The following is a 16,127-nucleotide window of genomic DNA, read 5'->3' as shown; positions in this document are numbered from 1 at the left end:
GGCAAAACAGGTATCTGATGCACATAAACCACTATATAAAAGAGGTCAGAAAACCTTTCTTATAGAAATAAAAGGCACCTTTAAAATAGCCTTTCATCTATACAAACCGATTATACACTTTACATACCACATAATGAAAACAAGGTGGGGTAAGTTTCATTATAGTGTAGTTATCATAGGGATATGAACAAAACACTGAAAAATCATTGTACACATAGCAAGTATATCACTATAAATGGGGAAAAGTCACACTTTCTACCTCCTTTTTTTTCGGATGTGTAAAATGAATGTTTTCATTGAGATGATGGTAAAGGAGTTAAGACAATTTCTTTCTAAAAATATTTTACAAATAACAATCACTGATACAACTTCTCTCAGAAAGGCAAGCTTCTTGTCTTTGCTGACCTCAACAATGCAACGTTGGATACCACTGTATAAATGAAAATATTTTAATTTTATTGCATGTAAATAAAATTATAGCTATTAACACAGCTATGATGTATATAACCAATGTAACCACATACATGGTAGTCCATTGTTGCACGTTTCACAGATACACAAGTTATAAACGATGTACCCATTCACTTTTTTCTTTTTCTCAGCACAGATGGCATTTCAAGAGGAATTTTGTGCCACAGCTAACACAAACCACAAAGAAATTACTCTTATTGAATATTGCCTGCTGTTGAAGAGTGTTTTGAAATTACACTCCATTTTTTAAGGGAACTGAAGAGCTGAGAACAAGTCATGCATTCACATCAATGGCTAATAGATAAAGCAGCAATGCTGACTGAATACAGCTCTTCAAGAACCAGTGCCTAATGGTCGCTGCAGATTAAGGACACATTTTTCCTCTGTACCACATTAGAGGAATTCATTGAAATTTGCTTGGTAATGAGATCACTGTCCATTGGCAACTTCCATCACAGATAAAAGTATTTAGCCTTTTGTCTTGGCTACCAGTGAAAGAAGATTTTAAAGAGAAGTTGTTATACTTCTATAGACGAAGACAAATCTTTCTCAGCAGTGTTTTGAATAAGGGGCTTTGTAGAGAAATGGAAAACTTAATTTATATGTATGTGTATATATATGTATACATGCACAAGCAAAATTTTCTTTTGAAAATAATAATCACCTAAACTAATTACAGAATCCAACGTCAGGCAGTAGGACAACTTAACATCACCACATTTAATAGCATAATCAGATTTTCATGCTTTTATTTTTCACTGAAATTTCATGTCCTGGGAATAGCATTGCAAGTCCACAGTTAAAAAAACAGACAATAACATTGGCCAAAACTCCAGATGGCTGAAGGCACCAGCTGGTATTAGAAGTTCACTCTCTTAATATTAATACTAATGCACACATCAGAAGACAGGGTTAAAGCTGAAAATTATGGAAACCCAGGAATAATGTACTAAGAGAGGTCTGTGTGATGATCAGTTGCTACAAAAAGCCCCACATTCATGAGAACTAAGCTTTATCTGTATTCTTGCTAGAGCCATCACTCTTAAACCACATTCAGCTCTCACAGGATCAAGCATAGTAAATCAGGCTCAAAGACCACAACCACACGTAGCTGCCATTATGCCAAATTGTGTGAAAATCACTATCAAATGCAAAACATTACGAGTAAAGAACATAAAAAGCACTTTGTTTTATTCATGAGATTAATGTTCTCTCTGCTTTGAACATTACTGGGGAAAAAAAAATACCTCAAGAGTAATGTTAACTCATCCAAAATTCAGACTTTTAACAGGAATATTATGTTGCCAAAACCGTGCTGGATAGGCCAGACAGCCTACCTAAGGCGGATGATAGAAGAATAAATTGTGCTAGTCATATAACTGGTGCCTCTACAAGCTGCCAACTGAGTGAACACAATCAGCTGGGGATGTTACACCTTTTTCAACAAATGATCCTATCCAACGCATGACTGTGACTCTCTGGCAGTGGGGACTGCTGAATGCTAATGCCAGAGTCTGTACCACCCAGATGTGCAATCATCTTATTTATAGCAAGCTCAACCAGCCCTACGGTCAGCCACCCTTTGAATGGGACAGCCCTACTAACCGTGCCCTCTGTTCCCCAGCACTCTTAAGACTTGATCCATCTCGCCACTCGAAAAGTGATTTTCCAACAGTTTGCAAGGTGTCACAAATACTGTCATATGTCTCAGCATCGTGAGAAGCTGGTTCAGCTATCAAGGCAACAAGCACTACGCACACCCAGGCAAGTAATCTGGAAGATGACATTCTGGTTAAATGAGCGCGGTGACTTTTGGAGTTCTGGTTTGGCTCTGCATTAGCTACCTGCAGAGGTTTTATTTGCTATTTATGCTTTTCAAACAAGTTTCTGCTACACTGCTTTTGCATGCTGCTGGCAGATCAAAGGCATCCTAGAGCTTAAAGCATATATAGAGTCCTTCTAGAACACAAAGAAAATGTAGTATTAGAAAACAGCATCAAGAAATATACAGTTTTTTACTTCAAAAAATGCTAACAGACTGATTCTGATTGCTCTCTGGATAAACTTCTTTTTCCTATTAATGGATCCTAGAAGGTACCACACCTTTTTGCAGCAGATGATGACAAGTAGTTTACCATCAATATTAAACATAATCAAGCTCTAATGACTGCTTGGGTGAAATCCAATCAAGCTGCACACATATTTAACTAAAGAGGTCTAGCAAAACAAAGCAACAAATTACTACTTCAGTAACTAGCCTGGATGGATATTTGGAGAAGCTGCTTTTTAACACATGGTATTGCCAACTACCAACATTTTTACAGAAGCCCTGAAATATGGGAATGACTCTGGCAGTAATTCTCATTACATGAAAAACAACTGTTTCCAACTATCATGGATGCACAGAAAATGAACCTTAAGAAATGGGAGTGCTCAACCTATAGTATGGTGAAAAAACCTCACACCTCAATGAAGTGCTTTTGCGGTAGAAGGAAAGCTAAAGAGCTCGAAAGCTCACAGAGCTACAGTCAGTCAGTAAATCTGAAGCTCAGCCTGGTTTCTTGGCCTTTTGTTTTCATCAAATTTGACTGAAAAGCCTCAGCATCCAACAAACGGCTGATGCCCTCTGAAATTGCCCCATCAATCCCCTCTGTCAAAATTGTGGGAGATACAGAAAAGGACCTCCCCTAAGAAGAACTGAGGAGCCTTCTAAAACAGATGGAGAAGAGTAACAGAAGATAACCTCTGAATAAACACCACCTCTGGATAAACAGAAAAGCATAACTTGATCGTCAGGTTCTTCCCTCTGCAAGCAGATTGGGAAGACCTCCTAGTGAGGATAACATCCTTAAGCAGATACTGCTTTTGATCTTGAAGTCAGGCTCCTGGAGAGTTTTGGCAATGAAAATATGCAAATGTTTCCATTGCAATGCATGGTGCATAATCAATCACGCCCAGCAGGCCTTACAGATCAGCAATGTACTCTCTAATCAGAAAGCCGCCCAGAGTTATGTTCCTGGAGAGACCAGGCAAGAAAATAATTTAGTGATGAAAACGCACCACTGCCTATACTGTTTATAATGATGGTCAGAAAACATGGCTGCAATTCATTTTGCCCCAGTTTCTGTAGCTATTCTAGAAGCACCCAAAGAAACAACGGGGGAGAGAATTCCTAGAGACATTTACTTTCTTTCAATCATTTCATATATTCTTCCATTAAATTATAAACTAAGTAGTAAGTAAAGTACAGGTACATGAATAAAAATTAATTTCACAGTATTGAGCAATTTTTTTTTATATAAAAGAAACAGAAGACAGCAAAATCCAATATATTATTGTTATGGCAAAAGTCAGTGCTTCATAGCAGTGAACCAGATGAGCCCAGGAACCAGAAGGCTTTATTGCACAATAGCTATTTTCACACTATATGAAGTGCTTAACCAGCTGAGGTTTAGCTTTGGCTTGCCCTTTAAGAGCACAAACTTGATACAGAAAAAGTTAAGCAGTTTGAAAGCTTTTTTTTCTTTTTTTTTTTTTCAGGGAATATAGGGTACAGGAGGACTGGGGAAAGGAGAATGATGTGGCCAGGGGATAATACAAATTCCACAATATTTTGACATCATTTAGCAAAAGGTTAACAAAAGCAAAACTAATCAAACACTCCCACCCATCAGAGGGGTAGGAGCGATGCCTGCCTAGTTCCTTCTTTAATTCTCTTAACCTTTTGGATTTTTCCAGTTACTCCTTCCTGAGACACCTGAAAGGATACCACTTCTGACACTAATGCATAGAAGTTTTGAAGGGTTTCCAGCTACAGCTGGTCAAAACATTTCTGTCTAGAAGGACTTTTAACACCATCACCATGTCCGGACATTTATTCTCACACTTTACTCAAAAAAAGGAAACTTCACCCCTTGCTCTCCATTCCCCACCCTTCCATCCTCATCCTCTGAGGTGCAGAAGCCATTCTCCACTGTGTCACCTGCACTGGTTCCCTACATCATGACTCACACTCACAACCGCTGTATCAGCAGCCTGGGCTGCTTCTTATCTTCCTCGTTGACTTGCTTTGGGCAGAAGTGTGCATTATGATAAAAATTGATGAAAATACAAATAAGTAAAAAGGCTCCGTTAAATTCCACACTGCTGCCTACTGGGGATATCATCTTTGATTACATTTGACCTATAGAGATGTAACTGCCTGAAACACTGGTAGATCTGTGCTTGCTTCTGTCCACAAGACAAGACAATTAGTCCCTCAGTGACACCACTCTCTGTTTAGAAAATTACCTTTCACTGCCCAGATCCTAGCGATCTGGGCGGTGTTTGATCACTCATGTTTGAACTGGAAGTCAATCTAAAGCGAATTCTCCTCTGTTGTGCAGAGAACATCTTAATTCTCTGAGATAATTGCAGTTTATAGTCCAGTGGTCAGACCCCTTCCTCCAAGACCGCAGTCCTTCATGCACCAAAACAACCAATAGATTTAAACTTTAAAGGGGAAATAAGGAATGCAAATTTCCTTATTATGCTAAATAATTCACCTACTCAAGCTGAGCAGTTTCATTTATGCTTATATGAGTTTCAGAAGTAGGAAAGCTATTTAAATCATATAAATTTTGTTCAAAATGACCAAATAGAGAAATCTGAAAAGGGAAAGACTTGATATTGTTCATCTCCCATTCCATTTTTGCATTCCAAAACATTTTTGTAAAAAATTCAGCAAAAGAAAGTCATGGTCTCTAAGCACGTAACAGAGAGAAAAGTCTGCAGTATTTTTGCAAGATGAAATAGAAAATGTAAACAATTAACTTTAAAATTGGATTTAATGTCAATACTAAAAATATTCTACATGCAATAAAATATTCAGTTCAAATCTGCCACATTTAGCCTCACATTATTACTTTAAAGAGCTGCCCCATGAAGCACCTTGAATATGTCAGGACTTTGATGGTAAAGACAACCTCCTTTGTACACTGAAGACCCCAGTTCAGGTCCTTGCTCCAAATGCAAAAGAACATGAACCCACACCTTCCATGCTCCGGACAAGTGCGTAACTGTCGGGCTCTCAATTAGTATGGATCTGCCCCTTCTCTCCAGATATCATTGAAAAACAAAACTCTAAAGCATCATTGTTTTCCATTAGTTTCTCATTCTCCTGTGCACACACGTAAGACAGCCACCAGCCTGTCCCTGCTCTACAGTTCCACCTACTGTAATTTCAGCGCCACCTGACCACCTATCACCTGAAACACCAGGGACTCAGTCAAGATATTTTCACACTTCTGAAATTTCAGAGTCTATAAGTGATAATGAAAGCCCTGTGGCTGACTGCCTCAGAAGCAACATTTATTATGCCAGTGTTTTCTGAATTGTTAAGTATTTTGGATACTGCCTGACAAAGACCTTCATTCTTATTCACTAAGATCCCTAAAAACGGATAAAATGGGATGGATCTTGTTTCATTTTGTGGTCGAAGTGAAGTATACTTATCCATGTTACCAGCTCTTTGGCAGACACAACAGAGCTCTTATGGAGATACTCATATGCCCTTGTTAATAAGGATTCTGCAGTATGGTAAACTTCTGTCTCAAAATCACTTGCATATTGTCCTGGGTTTAGTGAGATACCGCAAAATTTATCGTTACCCTTTACTTTTGCATCTGGAGTGAGGTGGGTAACCATCTCATTTCCACTAAGGTTTTCAAACTAAATAAATAGCAAGCTTAATTTCCATAGCATTTTTCTATGTCAAAACCATAGCTGGAAGTTTTTTTGCAAGGAGGACGTATGTAGCAATAAGAAACTGAACATATTAAACACCTTATTTCTCCCATGCTTTTGTAAACATCATCTGATTAATTCAAGATGACTTTCCGCAAATGGATACAATAAAACTGCAAAGGCGGATGGATGTTCTCATCAGAGGAGAGGACAGTCAATTCAACAGGTCCTGCCAGGAGGTAAAGGGAGGAGTAACTCACCTCTGGGGAACATGCAACTCCATCAGTGCAGTCCTAGACAGAAGACTGGAAGGGGCTTATAAAGAGGCAGGAGACTGTCAAATGTGTGGACTCTTACCTTTCAGAGAATATGACTTAAAGAGATCAAACCGTGCTGAAGAGGAAGAGAGACTGGGCATTCCCCCCATTACAACAACAAAGATTTATGAGAATCTCCAAGCAAATCTCCAAGCAAAGGTTTTAGTCCATTGTGGCCCAGTAATTCACCTCACATTAAAAATGAAACTTAAGCTTGTCTGCAGAACTGTAGCAAGACTGACCAAGATGTTTATGAGGCTATTGAATTTAAACTCCAGGTTTGTTTTCTACTTCATTCTCAAATTCTGCTAACGCAGCACTAAACCCGCATGTCTGAAAACATGCGACAATCTAATACGATCAATTCTGTGTTCCCAACAAAATACAGAAAAAAAGAACAATTTTAGAAGACACCTTCACACATGAACTTATTTCCTATCTTCTTAAGTATCTTGTGCTCAACAAGTGGTGTCACAATTAGTCTTAAGAAGGTATTGAAGATGTTTATTCATCCTCTTTTCCACCTTTTTGGGGAAAAAATATCCATCTCTCCAAGGAAGGATGATTTTGCAGCTACAGAAAAAGGGAGCTTGACTACTTCTTCAAGTAGATTATCTGCATGAAGCAACACAAAAAGGCACTTGAAACCTGCACCTTAGCTGTCTGCATTGTAAAATGGAAATGTTAACATATGGTTTGAACAGGAGGCTGGACTAGGTGACTTCCTGAGGTCCCTGCTGACCTGAATTTTCTGATGATCCTATTTGCTTTGACACACATAAGAGTGAACGAGAAGGGCACTCAGCTATTACAGGGTTGATTACTGGTGAAAATCTCAAGTAAGTATCCTAACATTTGCAAGATTTTAATGCACAGCTTTTTACTAGGTATATATGGGGGGAAAAAAACCCAACCTGTCAAAATGCTCGCGAACTTTGTGGTTTTCACAAGTGTCATCTATGAGAGACAAAGGAAAACAATCGTCATCCTGTTCTGGATGATATGGCAGAACCTGCTGGTTATGTTGGTTATTATAAAGAAAACAAACCAGTAACAAACAAAACATCCAGTTTTACTACATATTTTTTAAGTGGCACTATAAACTTGGAAGGTGTTTCACGGAATATTATGTGCAAGTGAATTTACCAGGCAGATTAAGAAAATACATTTGCAGATAGACTGATGGCAACAGAAAATCATGAACAACAGAAAGAAAAAACACTTTTCATCTGGCAACACAGAATACCAAATTTGTTGTCAGTTTTTCACCATTGATAGAAGTGAGTCTGTTCAGCATTACTGGGTGTTTTTCTTTTATACTAATGTTAGCATTTCCTAGAGGAATCATTCCCTTTCTCTCTCAAAGCAGCGATGCCCTTTCCCAAAGTCCAAGGTTCTAGACTCTGTATTTTCAAGCCCCTTCTCTTTAAATCACTAATCAGAATGAAATTCTCAGTTTCTCCTTCTCTTACTATCATTTCACTTAAATATCAAGAAGAAAAAAAAAACCACAAATAATCCTTCAATTTCCTGCTGTGACATAATGTCAAGTCTCAGATTAAAGAACAATTATTTTTCTCAAATTAGTTTGAAGTGTAACTGTGCAGATGCGAATGCTTAAGACAAACACTTATGTGCACTCACAACAGATCCTCTAGGAATAACAAATTAAAAAGCAATACCAAATCCTCAAATCTCCATTTTGTATAAATTTGATTTCCCAGCATTGGCCTTCCCTCACCACTTTTTTCTGTTAATTCATTTCATAGAGTACATGACCCAGCTGTGTACCTATACAGGGATGTAACAGAACATAAAATACTACAACCTCACTATGCAGCGTAAGCCACTGCACACTCCCATGAGTATAATGTGGCTGCAGGTATGGCAGTAAAAAATAAAATAAAAATTTAAAAAATTACAAAAAGTTGCTAGCAGATAAGATGATTATGTGTATAATTCAGAAGATTACTTCTTGGGGTAAAGCTGGGTCAACAATCTCTTTGTATTAAGACAGGTCCTCTTCTGAGAGTACCTCAGTTGCAGCACGTTCTAAAAGCATTAACATTGCAAAAGCAGTACAAAGTGGTACCCTGCAGATGGTCTCAGTTTCTGCTACTATTGTTTTCAATTTTCTAGCAGATCTCTCAAATAGTGGAGTTGTGATTAACTTTGGACTGCCAGGAAATGAATACTACTAGTCTTAGTAGTTCATAGTATTGCTTACCAAACTTGCCTCTAATATCCTATTAAAAAAAAAAAAATAATTAAAAAATGGGAAGAAGAAAAAAGAAAAAAAGGCTTAAAACAAAACACAACAAAAAACACCAACTCTCCTTACCTTGCTGGAGGCACATCAATATTTGAAGAAACAACCTTGCGCTTCTGTTCCAGAAGGCAAACCGAACGAGTGTTTTCCTTTTCATACTCATGAGCTCTGCTTGGTTTTTTGGTCTCTGCTGTTTTTAAATCTTCCTCCTTTGTGGTGAACAGGAGAAACTGTTGGTCTGGCAGTTTTTGACTGATGTCACTTTTTACATCCTCCTGTTGAAATGCAGGGAAGGTCATTTCACGCTTGATGCTGGCTGCCTGTAAAATTGAAAGCAATTATTCAATTTTCCTCTAATTCTCCTAAAATGGGGGGAGGGGAGGGGGGGAACCCAATGCCCACAGGCATTTATTTCTAATTAGTTCTTTGAATCAGAGAATACCATTTCTTTGCCCTTCAAAAATTCTGAAACTGCCATTAATTTCTCAACAGTGTTGGAGAAAATAAGCAATTCTTGTCCATTTGATAAAGCAGTTACCTCTTAATGTTAAATCAAAAACGTATTTGAATTGGAATATCGGAAACTGCAGTCTGTACAACATATATTTAATGTACACACACACATCTGCACTGCATAATTATTAAAAGAAATCCTAGCTGTCCTCCTCCTAAAATTCCAGGTGAGAAGTCAGAATTTATCCAAATAAAAGGCAACCAAGAAATTGAAGCGCTTCTGACAACTTACTGGATTCTTTAACAGCTGTATTTGTAAATGATGGTTTCTCCAGGAGCAGAATAATAATAATTCACTATGATCCAACTCGGCTGCCAGAAGGCAAAGGGGAGCAAGCGATACCAGCAGGATCTCTGTAAGGAGCCCATTCAGCAATAAGAAGCACGGACACACACAGAAGCGATGTCAGGCTGTCCCTTTGGCTGCCAGCACTTCCCAGATCTTTAGGTCTGCTGCTTCCCATAAGCAGTGACTCCCTAAGCAAATAAGTATCTTATAAACTACCTCTCAGGAATACAATGTGTTGGTGTTTATACAGCAAATGATTGCAGGGTTGCAGTGAAGAGCAGGGAAAGCCAACGGAACCAAGCCACTCCATCTTCTCAGCAAGAAAAACAAAGCTCAGGACCTAGATTTCCTTCTGAAACGCCACTCTCTCACCGGCCGTGCTTCCTCAGCTTCACAAGGCAGACCTACCTCACAGGCTGTTGAGAGCCTCTCGTTCTGCCATACATCTGGCCAAGCGCCTCCAGCCCCTCAGCCTGATAAGGTTCCTCAGGTCCCTGCCTACCAGGAGCATCTGCTAATGGGTTATTTCAAGTTATCTGTGCTTTTCAGATGAGCAGCTTTAACTGTGAACTTGCCAAAAAGTCCAGAAGATGCACCAGGGAGGCAACCCTTGCACCCAACCCAAGCAGCCAGGTAAAATATAGCCCAGCAAAATGGCTGCCTGTCCCACCTTGAGTAGAGGTACTTCCACACCACCTCGGAGAAATCCAGACACCATCTAGGACTTGGTAACTGGATTTTTAGATGCTTGTAAATTACTCCTGAACTTTACAGTGGAGAAATCTACAATGTGTCACCCTCTGATAGCAACAGCACCAAGAAACTGAAAATCTTATGTAAATTCTTCCCTCACTTCTCCTTTTCATCATCCAAAAAAAATTTACATCAATGTATGTGTGCATATATTTATGCATAAAAATCTATAAAAAATATATTCCTCTCTTCACAGATCTTCCTGTCTATAGCTTTCATACCTCAGCAGATATAAAAAAGGATTCAAGCAATCTTAAGTTCGCGGGAAAGACAATCTTGCCAAGGTAATTTTGCTTTGTCCAGTAAAATATGCAACATTGCTAACACATAAATATTTAGAACAGATTACTTAATTGTCTTATTCTACTGTTCCCATGGAAGGGCTTCTTTTAGCAGTTGTTTCAAGAACAAAACTAGAATTGTTACTTTATGAATGTAAATAGTAGAAAGAATTAGTCATTTTACACTTCTTCACACACAAACAGATGACACATTACCAAAAAAATCTTCCTGGAAGACAAAACAGTCAGCATGTGATCACACAGAATTAAGACAAGACATATAAACAACATAAATTTAATTCTGATTTAATGATATTTTTAAAAAAACCCTCAGATTTACAATAAGCTTTTTATTGAGTGAGGACCTCAACAGATACTGAGTTGCCTTCAATTTTCACGAACATTGACGCAGAAGTGATGCACTAAAGCAAACAAAAATAATTTAAAAAAAGCCTGAAAACAGCCAAGTTCCTATATCCAGCTGCTAGAAATTATATAATGCCAAACACAGGTGTATATGTAAGACTTGAATTCCATCCTCTCCATTGCCATATGGTCTTCCATTGCATGACCACATACCTTTTCCTTCCTCCCCAAGATTTCCACCTCATCCGGTGCAGAGGACAGTGCTGTGCAGGGCGAGAGCAGTTACACCCACTGTGCACAGTAGAGTGCTGGCGTGCACATGTACGAGGCAGGACCCAGCACCCTCCTCCTTGCTCTGCACAGCCCTTAAAGAAAGCACGAAGAGCACAGGAGAGATGCAACCTCCCTCCTTCCCTACTCTCCAATACCAGACTGAACATGGTATTCATCAGGATGGCTTTAATTTTTTGTAACCCAATAAATCCTTGATTTTAACAAAGAAAAAAATCATTGATTTATGGAACTGTAATATTTTATTCCATTTCAGCAAGCATAGTGCGCCATACATGATTAAGTTTCTTTACAGACCTAAACAGTGACAATAAAAAAGGTTGCAGACTCAGACTACAGCTGTACAAATAAACCCTAAAACTTAAAAAGCAGAATACTTTTACTGTGATACCAGATAATCTATTCATAGATATCAAAATTATTCACATCCACTTCAAATATATTCAAATAACAACTTAGTTTTTACATGCTGACATGCCATAATTAATAGCTGACCCCATGCAAGCATATGGAAGTGAGGACTGACAAAAAACATACAAGCAAGTGCTCAAGTTGCAGACCTGCTGCCAAGCAGTTCAGGTCCTTTGGCTAAATGACCAGAAACAGCAGAAGACCAAATCCAACGCTTAGACCAACTCTCTTCCTCCTCTCCTTCAGTTTTCAACAGATGTTTGGAAATACTAACCTCCTAAATGTTCCCTTGAGATCGACTGCAGAAAAAGAACCTTTTCTGCTTTAAAAGCAGGTGGTCATGAGGGAAAGCCAAGAATTTCCCTTGGTGGCCACTCTCTGGTAGCTTTCTCCTGCTCCACAGGCAGTTTTTTCTGCTTTAATTGATCCATGTCTATGGCAGCCATTTCCACTTGATACACCTGCCCTATCTGGAAGGGTACAGGGTCTTTTGCTGGAAATCCAACCACTTACACAGGCAGCCATCGACGTCGGGAGTGCAGAGGGCCACAGTCACTTCACTTAGTAGGTTCCCTGCTTTGTGGCAAACACATTGATTAACCACCAGGACACCCCTGTTTTAAAGCTCTGCTTCACCATCTCTCGCATTTTGGAGGTATCAAGAACAATTTCCAATATATCTTTCCAGATAGGTTAACTTTTTTGTCATATCTTATCAGGAACTTCCCCCCCCCCCCCCCCCCCCCCCCATAGATGCTTTATATTCTTTTAACCACTTTGAGACTTGTGGTGGTCCTCTAAGTCCATAACACATTTCGGCAAAAAATTCATGGAAGGTCTAGTCCAAGCAGACCCAGCCGGCCTTGCAGCCGGCCAGATGTTAACACCATAAACGCAATTTATTTCAGCTTACTTCCAATACTTTGTATTTCCCTCTCCTTAGCTGGTCTCAAACTCCATGATTACATCGCTCCCTAATGGTTTGCCCTTCCTTGTCATCATACCTCTGTTATTTGCCGCTTTACTGCCTCCAGTACTAACTGCTGATAAAAACTTAAACTTTTTTTCCATACACTTATTAATTATCATTCATACAAGCCATTTTGTAATAGGCTAACTTTTTCCATGCAACTCATTGCATATTTTCACCCTTAAGCCATGAGCCACCTTCAGCGTAATTTCAACCAAGTCCTTTGCAGCCTGGCCTCAGGCAACCAACATCACTTGGAAGTTTAGTCACTGAAACAGGAGTTATAATTTTATTAATGCAAATTTTAAAGAATAGCTTTGCTTCTGTCTGCAGTTACCCGCACCTGCCTTTGGCAACTTTCCTCCCATCACCATTGGGCAAGGGAAACTTTTGATGTGCCACTGCTTGGAAGTGACAGATCAGTACTACGTACACCTTCCTCACAAAAGTCAGCTCTTTGCACAGCCCCACAGCTGGGGTCTGGTCTCGCTTTACTCCTTCCACTGCCTTGCAGTAAGCACTGGTCTTCCCATTAACTCTCCTCTGAGTTTTCAGCACCTAATAACAACCATTTCCACAAACTTCTTCAAAGGCATGAGATGGGTCACAGAATGTTCTTCCCTTGCTGATTTTTCAGTATTTTAACTTGCCAAGCGCAGCAGCACAGTGCTGTGGCAGCCCTACTCTGGCGGACCAAGACAGGTGCCACTTAAACCAGAGAGTTTGGTAGTCTTCCTGCAAAAACTAGAATCAGTATCTTGCTTTTGTTTCTAAGCAGAAACTATTAAACAAAAAAAGCAAAGTGTTTTCATTTCTGTTTTGAAGTTGTCAAGACAATGGTATATATTTAGGTTGAGGGGTTTACTTTCAAGCGAAAGCTCTTGTTTGATTCATTATTATTATTATTAAAGTGATGAAGTTTAATACTCCATGCAACAGCTGAATTATTACCACAGTTAATATTTTCAGCAGTATATTAATAATTTTTCATTGCAAAAGCCATCTTAACCTGCCTATAGAAACTTGTATTTGGTGGCATCTTGTCATAACCAAGTTGCTAATTCTGAACTCCACATGGCCCAATCAAGACCATGCATTGCAGTGGAAGTCTTGCCCAAATTAAAGCATGCTCAACATCAGTGCAAATTTTGAGGAATTCAGAGGAATAATTCTTTCTATAGAGGATGTGCAGACTGCAGTTTTTCAACAGCTTAGGCCTTAACTTATCTGCAGTCAATTCTTGTTATGCCCAAAACCACATCCTGTTAAGATGCTCACACTGCAGTCAAAGTTCAGTCTTCTCCAATTTCAGTTGGAATTTCAGCTTGAATTTTGCCCTGAATGGCAGAAAAATTATTGATCAGACAGCTCAAGTATTGAATCACCTAGTCAAAAATCAGCAAACTCTAGAACAGATAGACCTATCACATTTATACGTAAATGCATAGACTTATGTTTGACAGACTATATATGTCATCTCTTGAGTACAACCTGACTGGGCTTTAGCATCTTCTCTTGCTTCTGGTGCTTAAAAACTGAAATTACTTATTTTTAAGCAGTTTGCTAGCATTTAACAGGCATTAAGATGTCTGTTTCCTATACAATGGAAAGTATTAAACTCTCAAGAATATTAACATCATTTACCTGTATGTGACCCTAATGCATAAAAATGTGCCTTCAAATGTAAAAACTGACTCCCACCTATGTTCTTTCATATTCCCTATATTTTTGTGCAGCACCTGTGCATCCAGGTGGGCACACCAGGAACACAGATCTCATTTTTAACAGGCTTTGTGAGGGTCTACACAGACAGATGGCAACAGAAAAAAAATTTGAAAGAATTGCCATGCCACATACCTTGCCTACTTTGCTGACTGTTTTATAAACAACTCAGGGGCTGGTTTACCGATGAGAAGTCGGGCAGTGGACGTGATGGAAGTACACAAGCAAAGAGCAGCTGCCCAGCACAGAGCGTCACTGCGACTGAAGCAGAACTGCTTCCAACCCTGTGACTCAACCCAGCATCTTCAGTGAAGCTATGCTGATTTACAGCAGGTGAGGAAGATCTGGCCATACATGTGATGGCATCTGCCTGCCAAGAAGCAGGTAAGCAAACAGGCGAGGCTTGTGTCATGCTCTTGGGGAGGACGGCAGTGAGCCCAGCAGGCTCCCCTGATCTTCTGCGGGCCACTGGCTAACTCCTATTTCTGCTCACATTGTCTACTGGGATTCTGGAAGGACTTAGATATCTGAGCAAGTCCCCTCCATGCAGTTTGAATCCTAGAGGCCTGGATAAATTAATCTTGCAACTATGGCCTGTTTTGTACTATTATACTTTGTTCATAGATGAAAAGCTCATTCTACAACAGCAGCAATAAAAGTACCTCTAAACCCACTAAAAATATTTTACGAGGGTGGAAGGAAGTATCTGTACAAAAGCTGACTGCATCCAAAACTCCCTATTAAAAAACCCCAAACACTAGCAGGAATACACTTTGGAAAACTAGCTGCTTAAAAACCCCCACTTTATCTTAATAATTCTGATGCCACTGCTATGTTCCCATTTTTGTACAAACTTCCTTTTCTCCCTTAACTTGTAAAGCTATACTTCCTTTACTTCAGCTGCAGGCTACCATAACTGGACTTAACCCCAGTGTCACTTCATTCCAAAACCAAGACCACTCACAAGCCACACTGGCTGCTTTCCAGGTTGGGGGGAGGCAGGAGAGGGGGGAACACGCTAATTAAAATACACATTAAAAAAAACCACCACCACCACCACAGTCACCCAACACACCACTCCAATTCTGGATATATTTGCACTGTCAATAGATAAATAATTTTAACTTAATTGTGAATCCTAGCCTTATGTACAATATTAACACTATATAGCTGTTAAAAAGAACACAGTTCAGATGGAAATCAAAAATCCTCATCCTGATCTACTATGTAATCAGTTGGTCTAATTCTATCAAAAAGCTCTTTTGATTAAACATCAATTAAAACCCACCAACAGCTACAAGACAGTTTAGCACCAGCCAACCTGATGTATAACTCTTGTTTTTTATAAACAGTTTTTTCATTCTGACTTTGTGACCATCTCTTTCTGTTTTCTGAAATAGATGTAAGCATGCCAAGTGTTAGGGACAGCCAATAAAAGTTCCATCTGGTAAGAAGACAAAAGTCACAGGATTTTTTTTTTTAAACAAGGCTTTGGCAACATTTTTTATCCGCTACAGAACAAATAGGCAGCTCAATGAGCAAAGTGAAAGAAGGAATCAATATATTATTATTGTATTAGTATATTAATGGAAAACAATAATGAAATGGATATATTTAACATGATATACATTTTAAAAGTTCAGCCAAAACATGAGCTCAGTAACTGCAAGACTGTTTTCAGGCCAGCCTGAACAGCTAGGCTATGCTCTAGGGACAAGGATAAGCCACTACTTTTCTGAACAAGAAAGAA

General features: G+C 39.1%; 1 protein-coding gene across 2 annotated transcripts in view; it reads right to left on the bottom strand.

The window, feature by feature from the left end:
- The window catches only part of ZNF704 (zinc finger protein 704), a 98,779-nt gene that overhangs the window by 67,278 nt on the left and 15,374 nt on the right, over nt 1-16,127 (bottom strand). For both annotated transcript variants that reach the window (XM_056331711.1, XM_056331712.1), the window contains exon 2: nt 8,854-9,101. In XM_056331711.1, coding sequence (XP_056187686.1) covers nt 8,854-9,101 — 248 coding nt within the window. The remainder of the gene's footprint in view (nt 1-8,853; nt 9,102-16,127) is intronic.

This window comes from Falco biarmicus, chromosome 3 (assembly GCF_023638135.1).
Source record: "Falco biarmicus isolate bFalBia1 chromosome 3, bFalBia1.pri, whole genome shotgun sequence".
Lineage (NCBI taxonomy): Eukaryota > Metazoa > Chordata > Aves > Falconiformes > Falconidae > Falco > Falco biarmicus.
This window is presented reverse-complemented; position numbering and strand designations above follow the sequence as displayed.